At 37.8% G+C, this 20,426-nt stretch overlaps 3 protein-coding genes across 4 annotated transcripts in view; all 3 read left to right on the top strand.

Moving 5' to 3' along the window:
- Positions 1 to 20,426, top strand: part of LOC133527635 (protein prickle) — a 681,722-nt gene that overhangs the window by 250,462 nt on the left and 410,834 nt on the right. The window lies entirely within an intron of this gene.
- LOC133527653 (general odorant-binding protein 2-like) lies at positions 1,936 to 5,623 on the top strand. Its single transcript, XM_061864755.1, has 3 exons — positions 1,936 to 2,096; positions 2,837 to 3,017; positions 4,660 to 5,623. The coding sequence occupies exons 1-3, from the start codon at positions 1,974 to 1,976 to the stop codon at positions 4,836 to 4,838; spliced, it is 483 nt and encodes a 160-aa protein (XP_061720739.1). The 5' UTR covers positions 1,936 to 1,973; the 3' UTR covers positions 4,839 to 5,623.
- On the top strand, positions 7,731 to 9,824 carry LOC133527652 (general odorant-binding protein 1-like). Its single transcript, XM_061864754.1, has 3 exons — positions 7,731 to 7,948; positions 8,702 to 8,882; positions 9,578 to 9,824. The coding sequence occupies exons 1-3, from the start codon at positions 7,820 to 7,822 to the stop codon at positions 9,757 to 9,759; spliced, it is 492 nt and encodes a 163-aa protein (XP_061720738.1). The 5' UTR covers positions 7,731 to 7,819; the 3' UTR covers positions 9,760 to 9,824.

The following is a 20,426-nucleotide window of genomic DNA, read 5'->3' as shown; positions in this document are numbered from 1 at the left end:
CGGCTTCATAGTCAGGGTCACTATCTACCAGGCCAAACCGGTCGTTTGTTCAATATTGTAAATTTTTGAGTAGGTGATCTCTGAATGGGGCGATATCAGTATCTAGAGCAACAGCTGACAAGACAAATACCAGATTTAATCACAAATAAACCCTAAAACCAACATGCAAGACATTAAACAATCACGCCTCAGCAAATGACTTGCATCTGTGCAACCACCACATTACTATCGACAACACCAAAGCCAGTAAACCCATTCATTTAGTCTAGCTCATTATCTAGTTACAACTCTTAACTGATCTTAGGTGGACTTTGTATCTTTATTATTAAGAGGAGGTATATGTAAACCTAGCAAATTAAAAGGAAATATTAAACATTAACAAGTTTTTTGCAGAAATCGCGCAGCGTCTTGTTGACTTAACTCAGGACCGAAGTGTAGGCGGCATCCTCGCACAACGTATCAGCATTGCGATATGACGAGAAAATGCCGCCAGCATCCTTGGTACAATGCCTCAAAGGCCTATTTTAAATTTAAGCTAGTTATAGTAAAACCACTCTATATATCCATTATGTATACTGTTATTATAAATAAAATGTGTAAGACATTTCCGTCATAATGCTAATATAAAATGTTAAATTTGTTTCAATAAAGGAAACAATAGGAAACTTAGAGCATTTAGACAGAAGTCTTCTTTAAAAGCTTACTCTTCTGCCGAAAACCTTGTACAAATTGTGCATACTTTTGTATGGACTGACGTTTATCTACAAATACGTACAAATAGCCATACATTTGACGTGCCCCTCCCCCGCAAAAATCAGACTGTTTTGTACAGAAAAAAAAACAGACATCCCTAGTCGAAATGTTCCAAGCTAACCTTTTAAGGTTTTGGTTAACACCCTTTTTAGGGTTCCGTAGTCAACTAGGAACCCTTATAGTTTCGCCATGTCCGTCTGTCTGTCTGTCTGTCCGAGGCTTTGCTCCGTGGTCGTTAGTGCTAGAAAGCTGAAATTCGGCATGGATATATAAATCAATAAAGCCGACAAAGTCGTACAATAAAATCTAAAAAATTTTTTTTTTTTAGGGTACCTCCCCTACACGTAAAGTGGGGGTGAATTTTTTTCTGCTTCAACCCTACAGTGTGGGGTATCGTTGGAAAGGGCTTTCAAAAATAATAGGGGTCTTCAACTAACATTTTTTGATTAAGTGAATATATTCGGAGATAATCGCTCCGAAAGAAAAAAAAATGGTTCCCCCCCCCTCTAACTTTTGAACCATAGGTCCAAAAAATATGAAAAAAATCGTGGAAGTAGAGCTTAAGAAAGACTTTAAATGAAAACTATAGCGGACATGATTAGTTTAGCTGTTTTTGAGTTATCGCAAAAAGTTTCCCCTTCATAGTAAAAAGACTTTAATTAGGTACTGATTATGCAAATTTGCCTATTTGTTTAACTCGCGTGAAAGGTACCGTTTCATCCCTTGGTTAACAATTTACTATATACTTTAAGCTCCAGTTTAGCTTATTGTGACGGAAGAGTAACTACGGAACCCTACACTGAGCATGGCCCGACATGCTCTTGGCCGGTTTTTTTATACTACGTCAGTGGCAAACAAGCATACGGCCCGCGTGATGGTAAGCAGATTCCGTAGCCTATGTACGCCTGCAACTCCAGAGGAGTTACATGCGCGTTGCCGACCTTAAACCCCCTCGCCCTCGTTGAGCTCTGGCAAGCTTACTCACCGGCAGGAACACAACACTATGAGTAGGGTAGGGGCTATGGTTGCAAATGTAGTTTAATTTCCGTGTGATATTTTTATGGGATTTGTCTTTGACCTGTATAAAATCTACATATGTATTTGCTTGAGCCCCCTCTTAAGTTTCAAGATTGTTAGGAGTAATCATAGAGAATTAGCGGCCGAAAAAATCCGTCTGTGATATATTGGTGTGCTGGCGGCTGGTGGGCATTGTTATCACGATGGCTTTATACTGGCTGGTTGGTTTAGTGTTGGTGGGGGGCAAGATGGTGGACGGGACGGCGGAGGTCATGAGTCATGTGACTGCGCATTTTGGGAAGGCTTTAGAGCAATGCCGTGAGGAGGTAAGTATTTGAATGGTTTTCGAATTTGAAAAACATACTGAAATAGTCTTTGACTTAGCGACTTTGGAAGATTTTTTCCTGCTTTGTGTCCAATTAATAGGTTTAGTGAAAGGGCATTTATTTTTAAGAAAATAATTAGTGATGTATGTAAATATATGACAGGGCATTGAATTCCCTTAGTGAAATCCCGTAATGATTTTTTTATTAGATCAATTTTAATGTTTTTTAATTATTATAATTATAGCAAGAATAACGAATAACCAATCAAAATTATATTTAATCCAATTTAATTAAGCAAATAAATGCTCCTTCATCATTATAAGTTATTCCTTGATACGTAATTACCTATATGAAACGAAGAGTCCAGCTGCATGTTGCATTTAATTCTATACAATCAAATCACTGTGTACGGATTCTATACAAAGTGAAGAATTGTCTATGTCCTTACAATATGTCTGGGAAAGATCAATCAGTATTTTATGGGTATAACTACCCGTTTTCCCTCATTAAAGAATTAGGTACAATAAGAGTTGTATATACATGTAACATTTAAAAAAAAGCATATATCACATCATCAACCCAACCAAAATTTCCGGTTGTCAATAAAGCGCTATTTCCATGAAGCTTCAATTTGAAATCAACCTTATTGAATATCGACAATGTGGTACCTTTTAATTAAAAACGTCACAATTTTTTCATAATTGACATAAACATACACTTACGCCTTTCAATCCCCACAGTCCCAGCTGTCCCCAGAAGTCCTGGACGAGTTCCACAACTTCTGGCGCGAGGACTTTGAAGTGGTCCACCGCGAGCTCGGCTGCGCCATCATGTGCATGTCCAACAAGTTCTCCCTACTGCAAGATGATGCCCGCATGCATCATGAGAACATGCATGACTACGTCAAGAGCTTCCCTCAAGGTATGTATTAAAATAAGATAATAAACTCACAAGCGGAATTGAACCTTTAAGTCTAAGGAGAGACCTTGCCTCCTTGTGTGTGTTCTACCGGTTGTACAATGGGCTGTGCTTTGAAGAATTGTTTGACATGTTGCCAACGATCACTTAATTTCTATCACCGCACCGCTCGCCATCGGTAGGGTGTTCATCCTCACATCCTAGAACCTAAATGGTCGCGTACTGTGCGGTTGAAGAGGAATTTCCTCCCGCGGATGCTCCGGCTGTGAGCGGAATGAGCTTCCTTCCGAGGTTTTCCCGAGGGTCTATAGTATCGGGTTCTTCAAAAAAGGAGTGTACAGGTTTTTAAAGGGTTGGCAACGCGCATGTAACAACTCTGGAATTACAGGCGTCCATAGGCTGCAGTAACTGCTTACCATCATGCGGGCATTATGCTTGTTTGCCACCGTCGTGGTATTCAAAAAATAAACTATTAAGATAAGTTCTCCCTGCTGCAAAGCGATGCGCATATGCATCATGAAAACGTGCATAAATACGTGAAGAGCTTCCCACGAGGTATTTCTTACGAACTCTTGCTTTGAATTGTGTGTATGTAATACTTTTACAGTATTTTAAGATACTTAGGAGTAAAATGAACGATCCGTCATATTGAATACACTAACGACTGTCCCAATTATTAGGAGTATGTACCGTGATTGTGACATATATTTTTTTTTGATATATTAAACGGATTACTTACGTACTTTACACAAAATATTATTTTCACGCTGGAACCTAACTGCAAGAGTTGCCTTGTTTGAAGATCCTCGATGTGGATCGAAGCGTGTCCAGTGATAATCAATTTTAAGTACGTTAGTGACCAGTTTTAAATATTTGAATTATCCTCGAAAACTTTCTTGAACGTTTTCAACGTTTCAGAAACTTCCTTATTCTCCTTGTAGGCATAGGTAAATAATATACATTTTATTGGCACTTCGCTCACTAAACCATAAACAAACGTAGCATGGAGTGCAGCAATTTCCACGCTTTTAAAAATAGCCAGTTTCTTGACCTGGACGCGTATTTCGATTATAAAAATATGCTACCAATATGATAAAAAAATTCCATGTATCGCTTTCTCAAGAAGACTATATTCATATTGATATCAAGTTTTGATATTTGAATGTGCCTCTAAGGTTTGTGTAAAATGCATCGCGTGCTCACGTTTGCCGACTGTACGAGAACTGAAATAATGTGTTACATTATTATCCGGACTTGGGCGCAAACAACTTGAATTTATAGCCAGAAGTTTGCGATTTCAGTTTCATAAACAAGTTCAAAGTTCTTTATGAAATGTACGTGATACGTGAAAGCACGTATCATTACAGTTACTACAATTGCCAATATGTCGTAGTAATTTATACAATTCTGTATATCTGTATTGGATGAAAACTGCTATTCAAAAACTAGTAACGTGAAATAAAATCATTTTCCAGATAAAACGCATCTATTTTGCCTAGCCACTTTTCACTGACTAGAAATAGAAGTATACATCCATTTATTTTCAATGATGTAGGTCATAAATGTTACAAAAAAGGGTAATTACAATGTTCTAATTACATTTTGTTCGTTTCCGCTGACATCTACTTTTGACTCTTGTTTACAGGTGACGTCCTCTCGGCCAAGATGGTCGAACTGATCCACAATTGCGAGAAGCAGTACGACGACATCCCTGACGACTGCAGCCGCGTTGTCAAGGTCGCAGCCTGCTTCAAGGTCGACGCTAAGAAAGCTGGTATCGCACCCGAGGTCGCCATGATTGAAGCGGTGCTGGAGAAGTATTAAGACCCATTGGCAGAACGTTGAATTGAAAATGATACTGGTGGATAGATGAAGTGGGTTTTCATTCACTAGTTGTTATAGTCGGACATCAGTAAGTGTAAGATCTGAGTGGATGCTCGAAGCGGAGCGTTCGGCGGAGCATGCAGCGTGGCGTCGGGCTCACAAGTGATGTGAGCAGCATGCACTGAGGCCGCTCTTATACGTTTGCATTTGTTTGACATGCACGCCGCACGCCCCGCCCTGCTGCATGCCCCACTCAAGCGTCCACTCAGGCCATACACAAATTTTGTGTTACCATAAAAAAAATCCTGATATAAATGGAAAAATGAAATTAGGAGTAGTAGTAGTAATCACTTTTTTGCGTACAATATTTTGACCATCGGAGACTGAACTATGTAAAAATCTGAAGCTATCTGATTTTTCCCAGAATATGTATAAGTAGGATAATATATACACTAGTAGAAGCAGATTTTTACGAATTCCCGACACTGACTATTGTATTGCGTCCATAAATATATGAAAATAAGGTTTAGAACACAGTCAGAATTTACATAAAATCTTTACTTAAAGAGTTTGTAACTAATTATGTAATTCATAGTGAAAATATCATTGGTCATCAAAAAGTGTATTTTTTTTTACCAGTATTGTTTTTAATTAATCAAAAATTAATACATCGAACAATGTCTAAAGAGTGATTTCTAGTAGATAGTTTTGATTAAGTTCATTTCATCGACTATTTGGTCTAGATTAGAATTGTTGTGATTTAATAAATAGTTGTTTGAGTGAGAGTTTGTTGGATTTATTTTTATTACGAAACTATTGAGAAAAATATGTCGCATTTTTTTATACTACGTCGGTGGCAAACAAGCATACGGCCCGCCCGATGGTAAGCAGCCTCCGTAGCCTATGTACGCCTGCAACTCCAGAGGAGTTACATGCGCGTTGCCGACCCTAAACCCGCCCCCCCTCGTTAAGCATATTCTTAAGCGCGTCATATTTAATATCGTAAAGAACATACACAGTAAAATAACATCTTATTTAATCGTTTATGTACTTTCTACGGTACCAAATAATAGTTGGTTGCGTCATAAGTTAGCAAAATGACATATTTACGGCGAGGGCGTACTTTGAATCTGAACAAAGCGAAGCATTCTAAAATATAATCCTGAATGTAGTGAGGGATTTAAATGTGTTACGCCCAAGATGGAAATAATTTTGCTACCATGTGACACATAGATAGATAGACTCTTTATTGGCACACTTCAGTAAAAATATACAAGAAAAATAAACAATTGATTAAATTTTGAGGCAGACAACAGGCGGTCTTATCGCTAAAAAGCGATCTCTTCCAGACAACCTTTGGGTAGCGGAAATAGAGAAGTTAATAGAAAAAGTAGGTGTTGCTAAACCGTTATGAAGCCTACATTCACACACAGAATTACAGTGAATAAACATACACATATAAGGAATACAAATAGACATACATAAACATACATATAAATATATATAAAATTAACCGAAACATAGGTAAATACGAGTATGACAGCAGCATGGCAGCCACAGAGTAAAAATAATTATGTACTATATAAATAACCACTAAGGGAGAGATAAATAATGTTCTTTGAGTGTTTTTTAAACACAGCAAGAGATCGAGCGCATCTAATGCCAACGGGTAAGGAGTTCCAGAGTCGGACAGCTTGAAAAGTAAATGAAGTGTTGTAAAATTTTGTAGAAGAAGATGCTAGTTACATACTGGTTTTTACATCACCTATGAGGAAATTATGATGATTAAAAATATTTTTAAGCAAAATAAGTATGCAAAAAATATAAAAATACCTAGTGGCCTAGAACAGAAACGTGTTACTTTGATACCTCCTATCAGGGAAGCAAAAGCCCTTTTTCGAATTGGTGATGTGAGAAAAACATTGTCTACCCTATCACGTTATAGCTTTCCATGCCGTGATCGGCAACGGCGACCCTAGCTAAATTACGAGAGTGAGCTGTAATATGGCTTGCAAAGTCGAACTTATTTTTAAAAACTCTATCGCAGGTGGGGCAGTAAAGTTGGCCAAATATATTATAGGATAGGTATAGGGAGCGTGCATGAACTGTAGGAGGCAGCACAGGAGCCGTCAGATTTTTGGCGCGAGGCGTAAATGTGAGCTTTATTGTTCCGATGTAGCCCACAAGATGGCAGAACCTACTATGCACTAGAAAACAAGTGACGTGTAAATGTACATGTTTATTGTTCCGATTCAGGCCACAAGATGGCAGACCCTCTAACACGCACGGTCCCTATAATTATAGGAGAGCTTCGGCCGGGATTTACGTATCTGACGTTTCGCGTTAAGGTCAATGAGGCGAGCATTTTCAAAGTTCTTTACGCTCGTTTTGACACGACTACGCCATTCTGGCCGCAGAGAAGCATACTCTTCCCATTTGTCAGGTGGTATACCGCAGGTAGTTAGCTGGCGCTTAAGCACGTCTTTGTAACGTAGGTGCTGCCAACCTTGCTTCCGTTTACCAGCTGATAGCTGGGAATAGAAAACGGCTTTCGATACTCTGCAATCAGTCATATATATGCCAAACATATCACGTTACTATAACATAAGAAGGTTATTTTGAATTGTGTATATTCTTTGTGATACCGTGACACCGTGAGTGACCCGGGTTGGAAATACCGACACATAAATAATAAATTGTTTTGCACCTCACTGATAGTCGTCTTCCTTTGATTGCGGACTTGCAACTTTGTGACAGTTGAAAACAATGTCAAACGTGATTGAAACTCAACCTTGACAGCCCACGTGTAAATTGACTACAATTTCCATATGACACCTAACAATTAAAACATCGGCAATTAGTAACTTTGGCATCCATATATATGGACGCACCCAAGAAAAACAGCCACATTCTAGTGACCAGTAGCTAAATTTTTAATTTTTTCTACGAACCACTTTAAAAATAAAAAAAAATATATAAAAATGGCGAGATCTGTCCTGCTCTCTTTTGTATTATTAGCCATGGCTGTGAAAAAGATAGAACCGTCATCGGACACTATGAAGACCATAACATCAGGGTTCCTAAAAGTACTTGAGGAATGCAAACAGGAGGTGAGCTGAAGATTTGATTAGTTGTTAAGCTTAAGTTTATATGTTGTTGGTCATTTACGGGATTCATAACAAAATATGGCTTAAATAATACCACACTGGACCAATATTCTGAGTTACGGGTGAAGCAGAAAATCTAATATAATTAATAAATAAATATTATAGGACATTCTTACACGAATTGACTAAAGCCTCACAGCAACCTCAAGAAGGCTTGTGTTGTGGGTACTCAGACAACGATATACATAATAATATAAAAATACTTAAATACATAGAAAATACCCATGACTCGGTAACAAATATCTGTGCACATCGCACAAATAAATGCGAATATTCGAACCCATAACCATCGGCTTCATAGGCAGGATCGCTACTCGCTACCCACTAGGCAAGACCGGTCGTCATAATAATTATAGTTTTAAAGTCTTCTGTGGATGTAAAAAAATATCTTATGTAAAAAAAACACGTGCATGAAGATCTCGATCACTATTTCCCTTATTTTTCAACAACTGACTAAACTTTTAGTATTATTAGGAGCATTTCCAGCAAAAGCTTACACTTTAAAGGGGCCCACTGATTACCAGTTCTCCGGACGATATCGGCCTATCAGTTATTTGTGATTGTCTGCTTTTGCGAATAACTGACAGGCCGATATCGTAATGAACTGGTAATCACTGGGCCTTTCAAGGATCGAGTGTATTTGTATCTGCTACTGTTGTTACCTCTCAATTGTGATGCTATTTCGTCTTCCAACAGCTAAACCTCCAAGGGCACGTGATAAGTGACTTGTACCACTACTGGAAGGAGGACTACTCCCTCCTGAACCGGGATACAGGCTGCGCCATCATTTGTATGAGCAAGAAATTGGATCTAATCGATTCAAGTGGGAAACTTCATCATGGAAATACTCAGGAGTTTGCCACCAGGCATGGCGCTGGTAGGTCCAGTAAAATCTTGTCAGATTGGGATCTATGTAGCTTTCAAAACGTACTTATTTAATTCCATACAGCAGAAAATTTATTTAAAGAACTATTCGACTATATTTTTGTGTACTTGAAATAATTTGCATGTTTTTCTTAAATAGGTAGTAAGCTTTTCAAAATTTAGATATTAGTAAATATGCTCCAGCCTTGAGTATGTTTAATTATATCATACAGGAAAACTTTGCTTCGGTTGAAAATGAGAAATATTAATAACAATTTCTACTTCTACACAAATCTACACATAGTTATTTGTGTCCCAAGGGAAGAAAAGTAGGAAATTGCGTGCGGCGTATAAATTGTTACCCAAGCCGAAAGCGAAGGTGGCAAACACGCGGGAACTACGTTTCCTCCCGTGGTGCGCATACTATTTTTCTGCTCGACGGAGGCGGAAAGCGGCAACTTCGTTTAGCGCAGCGGGAGTAAAGTTGACGCTTTTCGCCCGGAGGGTAGAAAAAAATATGTATGCTCTGTTTTACTCCAGCAATTTCTTGTGTGCCAAGTTGTCGGTCACTTGTTGTTTTTCTAAAACACTTTGTCTTGTAGTGGAATTGCTTTTGCCCTTAAAAATGAAAATCATTATCCTAATATATGATTGAATTCTGTTTAACATGTTGCGGATGATACTAATGCCAATCTTCCCAATTTTCAGCAAGTGAAGTAGCCTCAAAGCTAGTTGAAATCCTCCACGCCTGCGAAAAGACCCATGAAGCCATAGAGGACGAATGTATGAGAGCGCTGGAGATCGCCAAATGCTTCCGCACCGACATACACCAGCTCAACTGGGCGCCGAAGATGGACGTTATTATTACTGAAGTACTTACTGAAATGTAGTTTTGTAGAGTAATAATTATGTTTTTGTACAACCCACATGCGAAATTAAATAATTGATTACTGTAGACTGGGTTGATCGTCGAAGTTTATTGATCAACTTATGCAAATAATTAACACATGACTTAGCGCTACGTCATAGCCGATAACAGAGGTTTCCCGGTATGTAGAGGAAATTCTTCGTAGAAGTAAAACGACAACGTGTCGTGATTAGCGCTGAATGGGTTAAATATTGACTTGTCTAGAGTCTGTTCGGAAAGAGAAGAGTCTTGGAATGTATTGAGTCCCATACATTCCACGACTTCTCTTTCTTCACAAACTCTATGTATAAATACACAAAATTCTAAATATCTTGACAACCGATAAACACCTTTTATATTATATTTTTGTGTTTGTCTTTATTTTAAAACTCTTCAGTTGATTTTGTGTGTGTGTAAAAAAAAAGGATTCAAAGACAAAGTTGTATTCCACGAATTTGATACCTACTTAGTTACGATTTTATCATTTATCGTCTATCGACTAGTTACAGCATGACAAACAATAAAAGCGCCATCATAAATCAGCTTGATAAAATAATGTCACTGTATAGATATACAGATTAATGTTTTAATATTGTATAGGTCTACACCTACAATAATGTTAACAATAACATCATATAATTTTATTTCTAAATTAAAAATAGGCTATAAATAAACTTAAAACTAATGATAAAAAGTAAAATTAAAATAAGAGTCTTATAAATAGAATATGTCCTCAAGCTCGCTACCGATGGGAAGTGTGCCCAGAAGGCTGGCCGCATTGCCACGTTGAATGGCAATGCTTATGCGTTGAGCGAAATATTGGCCAGCCTTCTGGTCACCTGTGGTGTCTATAATGTTAATGTTAATTAATAAGATTAATGTTTTAATATTGTAGGTGTATCTACACACCTACAATATTAAAACATTAATCTTCAAATCCCCTTGTTCCCTGCTAATTCCTATGCCTATGTCCTAACTGGTTTTCAAGCCCTAACTTACGTCCCCGTATTCTAGACAGGACAATCGCCTGCCTTAGATAAGGACAACACAATAGATCTATTTAATTCTTAATCGATGCGATACATTGATAGCCAATAGTGTAAATTAGTCTTAGAACAACAGTAAACTATGCAAACTAGATTCAACTCTATTTCCAAATCATTACAGTTTATAATCCATTGATAAAAATTTACGAGTTACGAAACGGTATACTAGTGTGTTGGTAAGGAAAAGCCTGTAGACAAGTTTAGACTTTAAGTCTTTGTCATTATGATTAAGTTTTCATTGCATTTTCTGCAAAGCAAAGAAGAATAATGCTGAAACTAGTTTTAACTCTAAGGTTTGAGAGTAAGGTTTAATTTTGATTGAGAAGATGATGTATAGAGATTCAGGAGGTAAATTGCTAGGTGTAATAGGGTATGCTAAGTAAGTGTGGTCTTAAATCGTGGCTAGAGACATAAAGCTGTCGGGAACAATGCCTTGGTGACTAGTTTTGGGGATGTGATTAAGATAGGCGATTGTTAATAGCTAAGTGAATCATAGTTAATTAGAATACAGTTTGTAGGCACCTGCGGCAGTATCATGGGCATTTTTATCATTTGTCATGTCATGCGTCACTTTCGCACTTAACTACTTGTTAGAACGTGACAGACATGATGATAGATGGTAAAAACCCCATCCACCGGCCGGCCATCTCATTCTTGGTTTCAACTAAAATCTACTCCCTTACCTTAGACTACAGAGAGAGAAAACTTAATACTTACAGGAAAAATATATTCACATTTACGGACAATGTTGTAGATATACTTAATAAGTTTAATAACTTAACTTGTCACAGTCATAATATATATTACGGTTACGAGTTACGTGACGAGATAATAACGACATTGACAATTTGAGTGATAACACCAATCGCAGCTATCATTTTCACTTTTCATTTCTGTCACTTAACTGTTTGCAATAAAAAAACTGGTCAAGTGCGAGTCGTACTCGCGCATGAAAAAACGGCAAAAAATCACGTTTGTTGTAAGGGAGCCCCACTTAATTATATATTTTATTCTGTTTTTAGTATTTGTTGTTATAGCGGCAACAGAAATACATCATCTGTGAACATTTCAACTGTCTAGTTATCACGGTTTATGAGATACAGACTGGTAAGAGATAAACAGACAGATGGATAGTGAAGTCTTAGTAACGAGGTCCCGTTTTTACCCTTTGGGTACGGTACCCTAAAAAAGGGCGACTCCGCGGCGTATTGCTTTCGTCGGAGCATTTTTCATAGCATAAGCATTTTACACCAAAGAGGTTTTTTCACTTAAAGAATTCGAAATATATTAGTTTTAAAATCCTTATACCATATTCAGCCCACGTTTCCCATCTCACAGACCATTGGGCCCACACCCTTCCTGTGATGTATGGTGTTATTTGCCGGGGTCACTTTTTAACTGAATACGTGGTGCACATTCTAAATGGATTCTAATTTGTTTTGTCGGCTAGAATGCATATACAATGATATACGATATTGTTCTCGATTGTATATCACTAAGGCCCTGTTTAACAAAGTCTACGTAAAGTATTGGATAGCTAATTAACACATAAATTAACTGCCAGACAAAACTACCATAAGTTGTAAAGGTTATTCACCAGTTAAGCTAATTTGATATATACGATGATTTTATTCGTCCGATAAGTGGCAAGTGGCTTATTCAGGACTTTACTTGTACAGTCAGCATCAATAGTAGCTTAAGAAACAACGCGCCAAAAGTATCTGACATCCGAGATAACTTTTCCAAATATACATAAATTTCTAAAATTCACATTCAAAAGTATATCTTTTACAGTCTTTGTTGTTCTATATTACAGACATCACTTTTTGTTAAGCTGTTACAGAATGGCAGATACTTATGAAGCGTTATTTGATCCGTTACTTTTGATGCTGACTGTACATTGCGAAACAGGCATTTAGTGTTGGTATTTGAAAAGTTCACTTGCCTTCTAGACTTGCTGACGTGGCGACAATTGGGCCCAGTTTGAAGCATAAGCATACCCTTATATTATGACATTATCAATATTATTAACTTTTAATCTTTTAACTTAAAAGAGAGTAACGTAGTAACGTAGAGTTGTGCCCGCTCGGTCATTAAAAAGAGCGCTCCGATCTCGGTCAATCGGTCAAAGGAACTAATTCGCTCTTTTAGTTCCTTTAGTTCAGGAACAAATCTCGAGATCCGAAGGAAAGGAAGGAGCTAGCTAAATCGTTTCTGTCCGTGGCTGCCGTTATCTAGTGTGCGAGAGGGACACCGCTATAGACTATTTGTCACTAGGTACCGAACCGACGCACCCACTACTGAACTAAAGGACCGAGACCGATTAAGAGCGCTTAAGATGAACTAGTTCCTTTCGGTCCGTGGTGGGATTTCATTCTTTTTAGTTCCTCGGTCCTGACCGACTCAAGCCTTCTTTTAAGTAAGCTGAACGTATTATGTCCAGATCTCAAAACTTTAAGATTCTTCGTTTTTCGAAGACGCGCCTTGAGTCGTATTGTCATGTTATTAAGGGTTAGATTTGACAAACTGTCTGACGAACTATCATTAAAAAATTAAAAACATAAGTACCTAGTTTATAAATGGTATAATTTTAATGATGAGTGCTGAGATCATAGAATGGATGAGTGATTTGATGAATCATTACTTAGACTGGAGTTCTTTAAAAGAAAAATCATTAATTAAGTAGGAAAAGAAATGGACAAATGTCGTTATCGTGAAATAATCACAGAGGTCACAAGAATGCCTTTACTTCCGTGCTGCTGTTGAACGTCTAACTTTGACCATCAATCTTTAGGGTCTGCAACAATCTGTCAGCAGTAATGAGACGGTTTGACAGGTAAGAAGGGAAGTAGAAATGTATAGCTGGAAACATTGCTAAAATTATTATTTTTGGGCCCAGAAAGAAATTTTTTTGTGTGTAAAAAACTGGACATTATATACCAAACTGTAGATGTTGTACCGCTACAGTAGGTATCTACTGGTTATTTTACTGAGATAAAAACTATTCTATGTCTTTTCCCGGTATTCCGTCGGTGCCATTCATTAATTACGTAAAGGGGCCCAATGATTAACAGGCCGCCGGACAGTATCGGCCTCTCAGTTGTTCGGAACTGTCAACTTTTTGTTCTAACTGAGAGGCCGATAAAGTCTGGCGGACTGTTAATCAGTGGGCCCCACAATTTTTTCCAGTTTTTGACCCCTATTCAAGAAAAACTAATATTATGCCAACCCTCTCCCACATGTATTACATAAGAATCTACCCAAAATAATGAATACACCTTTGCTTTGTTTTTATTTATTTTTTAAAGCATTTTTGAAAGTTTATTTGTATACCTACATAGAAAGATGGAGTCCGTCTAAGCTAACTCTTCACCGAGTTTGATAGCATAAAGTGTTGAAGTATTATTATAAACGTCATATATTCAAAGAAATTTGAAAATAGTCTCATTCCATATCTAAAGCAGAGCCTAACTGGGGAAGTACCTTCACCTTACAGAAAACCGCAGCTAAATAACACTAGACCCTACTCATAGTGTTGTGTTCCTGCCGGTGAGTAAGGTTGCCAGAGCTCAACGAGGGGCGGGAGGGGGTTAGGGTCGGCAACGCGCATGTAACTCCTCTGGAGTTGCAGGCGTAAAAAATCTTTGTGATCTTCCGTAAGAACTATGACGACTTACGTAATAAATTAATGCCGCCTTCTCCATATTTCATGTAAATTGGTTCAGAGGTTTTATTTGAATAGGTAACAAACAGACTGGCAGACAGATGTCTGAAATGCATGGAAATTCCCTATTTAAGACATATGACAAGAAAAAAATATAAAAAGACGGATGAAATTTACCAGACAATCAAAAAAACAGTTCAAAATGCATAGATACGTGTAAAATACAAATACATATTGCTAACGCGTGTGTCGTCGAAACAAAAGCCGAAAATTTAAATTTAGAGCACCCCATCCAATCCGAAAAGCAATCCAGACAAGAATGCACCTGTGTCAAAACAATAACATGAATGTGCGAATTTACATATAGACCAAGGAAGTGTATTTATGGGCCCCCTGAGTACGTGACGACTGAGCTACATTACTCAGTGTTCTTAGGTATCTGTGATTTTGAATAAATAAATATAAATATTATAGGACATTATTACACAAACTGACTAAGTCCCACAGTAAGCTCAATAATAAGGCTTGTGTTGAGGGTACTTAGACAACGATATATATAATATATATATATGTATAAATACTTAAATACATAGAAAACACCCATGACTCAGGAACAAATATCCATGCTCATCACACGAATAAATGCCCTTACCGGGATTTGAATCCAGGACCATCAGCTTCATAGGCAGGGTCACTACCCACTAGGCCAGATCGGTCGTAAAATCTGTGAGATGTTTCTCGGGTATAACTGATTTTTGAAAATATTACACGGAGGTCTAGGTACTAAGCCATCGCCTTAATTAAATTACTAACGGCCCGATTCGAAATTTAAGATACGTCAAACATTTGCTAAAGATACTTTTTAGGGTTCCGTAGTCAACTAGGAACTCTTATAGTTTCGCCATGTCCGTCTGTCTGTCTGTCTGTCCGAGGCTTTGCTCCGTGGTCGTTAGTGCTAGAAAGCTGAAATTTGGCATGGAAATATAAATCAATAAAGCCGACAAAGTCGTACAATAAAATCTAAAAATTTAATTTTTTTTTAGGGTACCTCCCCTAGACGTAAAGTGGGGGTAATTTTTTTTTTACTTCAAACCTACAATGTGGGATATCGTTGGAAAGGTATTTCAAAACTAATAGGGGTCTTCAACAATCATTTTTTGATAAAGTGAATATATTCGGAGATAATCCCTCTGAAAGAAAAAAAAATGCGTCCCCCCCTCTCTAACTTTTGAACCATAGGTCAAAAAAATCGTCGAAGTAGAACTTAAGAAAGACATTCAATGAAAACTATAGCGGACATGATCAGTTTAGCTGTTTTTGAGTCATCGCAAAAATTTTCCCCTTCATAGTAAAAAGACATACTATCCACAGTTCATCCTTTGGTTAATAATCTACTATACTTTAAGCTCCAGTTTAGCTAATTGTGACGGAAGAGTAACTACGGAACCCTACTCTGAGCATGGCCCGATATGCTCTTGGCCGATTTTTTATTTAATCGTATGGCTTCAAACTGGTCGCTTATATAATATTGGTGGAAGTACAATAATTAATTAATTTCTTATTGAGTAGGTACTATAATTTAAGATCGAGTTTCTTCACCCATCGGGCTGCATTCACATCAGGGCAGAGCAGGTCCAGGGAAACTCCGGTATATTTCCTCTTGGGGCAGTCATAGATGATCTGTTTAATATACTGCACTGGAGCTCCGCAATCAACGCCGATGAATTTCGCCAGCCACACTTAGTCTCCGCAGAGTCCATGTTCAGTTCTGAGTCTATTCCAATGCCGTCTAGAGTCCGAGAAGCCAAATGGCTTTTGCTTGGGGTCATAGGTTGAAAAATTAGCCCTAGGTGGATTTGCTATCCATTCGTCTTTCCATATTGATTTATATTGAACAGTGTTTCCATCAGATACTGTGCTGTCTGGTTGGGCGGATGTCGGGATTTCAGACGATGGCGAGGCGGGCACATACGAGTAAACTCCTGGTGAACCGGTAGATTTAGGTTTCTAGCTATTTTGTTAGCTTCATTTAGTAAAGCTTGTTGTCTTCTAAGGTGGGGAGGAGATATGTGGCTCAGGGCTGGCAACCAATGAGTTTTTCGGAGCTTATGTACGAAATATCATTTGATATTTACCAGTCGCTTTTCGGTGAAGGAAACCGGACTAATCCCAACCAGGCCTAGTTTACCCTCTGGGTTGGAAGGTCAGATGGCAGTCGCTTTCTTAAAAAGTAGTGCATACGCTAAATCTTGGGATTTGTTGTCAAGCGGACCCAGGCTCCCATGAGCCGTGGCAAAATGTCGGGACAACGCGAGGAAGAAGAACCATTGAGAACCCTAAATACCTGCTTCTTGAAGAACCCCATGTCATTGAGCACAGCAAATAATAATAATATAATAGCGTTAATTTACAATTAATAAGAAATTTTTCATCCAAACGTTAATTTTTTCTTGACTATTTTAGGTTTTACACTTGTACCGGTAACACTGTTTTTTTTTAAATCACTTTTAAGGCTGTTTACTGAAACACTAATCAACTTATAATTATTTATTACTCTATATTTATACTGTTTTTATAAGTACCTATTGAACTATAACAAAATGTTAGTGGTAACTACCGGGATTTTTTATTTATACTGTTTTTATAAGTACCTATTGAACTATAACAAAATGTTAGTGGTAACTACCGGGATTTTTTTTCCCAGTAGTTACCACTAAGATTTTGTTTGGTTCGGTTTGGTGCTAACTACCAGGATTTTTTTTCCCAGTAGTTACCACAAAAAAATTGTTTGGTTCGGTTTGGTGGTAACTACCGGGAATTTTTTCCCAGCAGTTAAAACTAAAATTTTGTTTGGTTCGGTTTGGTGGTAACTCCCGGGATTTTTTTCCCCAGTAGTTAAAACTAAAATTTTGATTGGTTCGGTTTGGTGGTAACTACCGGGACTTTTTTCCCAGTAGTTAAAACTAAAATTTTGTTTGGTTCGGTTTGGTGGTAACTACCGGGACTTTTTTCCCAGTAGTTAAAACTAAAATTTTGTTTGGTTCGGTTTGGTGGTAACTATCGGGACTTTTTTCTCAGTAGTTAAAATAAAACTAAAATTTTGTTTGGTTCGGTTTGGTGGTAACTACCGGGATTTTTTTCCCAGTAGGTACCACTGGTAAAATGTGGGAAAAGAATCCCAGTAGTACGAGTAATAAATCAAATTGAGATTTTAAAGTCATGAATACCCTTCTACATACATACTTAGTAGAATTTTATTTATTAAAACAAAATGATCACCAGCGGGCTCTTACCAAGTACTTTATAAAAAGAGAATGTACCTATTTAAAACCAAAGGGTAATTAACAGAAGTAAATGTCATGACGTTAATTAATTGTTGGTTATTGCTTGATTAATGTTTATGTGTCGTTCATTTTTTTCTGCAAAAAGTAGGGTGTACTAAAGAAGGCTCGGTTCGGCTTGCCAACTTTCAAAATTACCTTTTTTTTATACTACGTCGGTGGCAAACAAGCATACGGCCTGCCTGATGGTAAGCAGTATCCGTAGCCTATGTACGCCTGCAACTCCAGAGGAGTTACATGCGCGTTGCCGACCCTAACCCCCTCCCACCCTCGTTGAGCTCTGGCAACCTTACTCACCGGCAGGAACACAACACTATGAGTAGGGTCTAGTGTTATTTGGCTGCGATTTTCTGTAAGGTGGAGGTACTTCCCCAGTTGGGCTCTGCTCTAGATCTGGAATGACATCCGCTGTGCTGTGCCCTACCACACAGAGCGAGATGACATTCACAATGCCCATACCTCTCTTGTGGACGTAGTTTAAGGACATACCCGGGTCCAAAAACGATTACGTTTACATTTATATACATACCTGTCATCTATATATATATATATATAAACGTTAAAGTCCTGACTGTCTGACTCACTTAAATCAACGCCCAGCCCAAACCGTTGGACCTAGAGAGCTGAATTTTTCACAATAGGTAGTTTTTATAACGTTAGTATCCACTAAGGAGTTTTTCAAAATCCATCCCCTAAGGGGGTTAAAAACGGGATGAAAGTTTGTATGGGGTTCAAGTTTTATTTTAAGCTAGGAATTCGAAACTTCGTAAAAACATATATTATTAAAATTCAAGGTAACGGATTTCAGCGTTTTTGCAAATTCATCCCTTAATGCTTTGTTATAAGTTCATGTCTTAAACCTAAATAAAACTCAGATAACAACGCCAGACATAACGTTTAAAAATGACCACAGTTATTAAAATCATCAGAATAAAAGCATATGAAATATGTATGGCTCCCATACATTAAGTTTTAATGAATTCCTCTGAGGAACTGCAATAATACATCAACCTGTCAACGGTTTGCAACAACTGCATTACCAACTTATATTTGCTGTTGGCTCACTAACATTTTCTTTAAAGAAAATACTTTTCCGAGCGCAAAAGCGTATTGGCAGTTTAACATCATTAGTTAAATGTAAATGTTCCGTTGAATTTAGCGAAAATATACTTTATTCAGAGGTAATAAGAGTGAAATGAATAGCAAACGTTAAAGTTCATGCTTGGGTCAAAACAAACCTAAAGAAATAAATATATTTTGTTGTTTCTTAACATATTCTTTAGTCTTAAAGTGTAAGAAATAGGGGTGATATTTCAGTAAAATTTGGTTCAAAATCGGCAAAATACAATTTGTTTCGTAAATAACGTGAATACCGTTGGGACAATCGATTTTTCATGAAAAACGCCATTAGAATACTAAGTGACAGTTGAAAAACATTTGACGAACGAATTTTAACATGTCGCTGACATCTGTCATGCGCAGTTTTTACCTGACTGAAGAAGGTTTGCAAATAAATAATTTATAGTAATAATAATTATTACTCTTCACCCAGGTTATACAGCACGTGAACCTACGAAAACCAGCCTAGTTGCATAGCCCAGAATTCCTAATTGCATTTTTTCCATACAAACGCTCTCGACTGTTTCCTCCCTGGATTTTAAACCTAGAGCAATGATTTTTTCAACTAATCTGTGCCGCTATGTTTTGCTTTTTTGAATTATTTTATTTTGAAGAAACTTACAGCGTCTCGAAAATCGCAAAAACGGCTCAATTTAATTGACTGCAAAAAAAGGCGCAGTATACAAACATGACAACAAATATCCAAAAAATCAAAACTTACCGGCATAGATTATTTCTTTCTATTGCAGTTTAGAAAATTTCATAATGATTGGTTGCGTTTTGGAGTAGGAATCAGTCGAGAGCGAAACCTCGATTTTGAGTTTTTGCATGGGAATTTTAGTCCAAGCTACAGTTGTCCTTATCGCACGCACGCACTCTCGCCCACCGCAGCGCGACAGAAACATAGCTTCAAAAATTCGAGATTTGTAAAGTTGCTCAGCTAGGAATTACTCTTAAGGGCACTAAGTTATTTAACATAGAGAAGCCACACCAAACAATGAAATTGTTACAATCGCAGCCTGTACCACGCGACCAAAACGTAAGCGCCGTAAAATTCATGGCGTTTACGCATTTAGGTCGCGAGATTCACGCTCCGCTGTTAGGGCTCCTCTATACGATGGCCCAGCGTAGGCCAGTCTAAGGGACGCAGCTATGCGGTGGAATGAGATAGCAATATCATTTACTCCCTCTAACGCATAAATGCGTCCCTTGGACTGGCCTGCGCTGTGCCATCGTGTAGAGAAGCGTGGTTTGTTGTCAAAACAACTCATGGCGCAAAATACTGGTTGTCTGTGCCGGTTCTATACGTAGTAATAGTTCAATGCTTATTATTTCACCAATGGCAAAAATGTGCTCGTAGAGCATGAAGTTGTTCGGTTCGGTTTTTTAGTACAGTGATAGCCAGTCTTTAGAAATAGACAAGATGACCGGGTGTTTACTAATGGATGGTTAAACGCGTTTCAAGACTAATTATAGTTTT

Source organism: Cydia pomonella, chromosome 18 (assembly GCF_033807575.1).
Source record: "Cydia pomonella isolate Wapato2018A chromosome 18, ilCydPomo1, whole genome shotgun sequence".
Taxonomy (NCBI): domain Eukaryota; kingdom Metazoa; phylum Arthropoda; class Insecta; order Lepidoptera; family Tortricidae; genus Cydia; species Cydia pomonella.
This window is presented reverse-complemented; position numbering and strand designations above follow the sequence as displayed.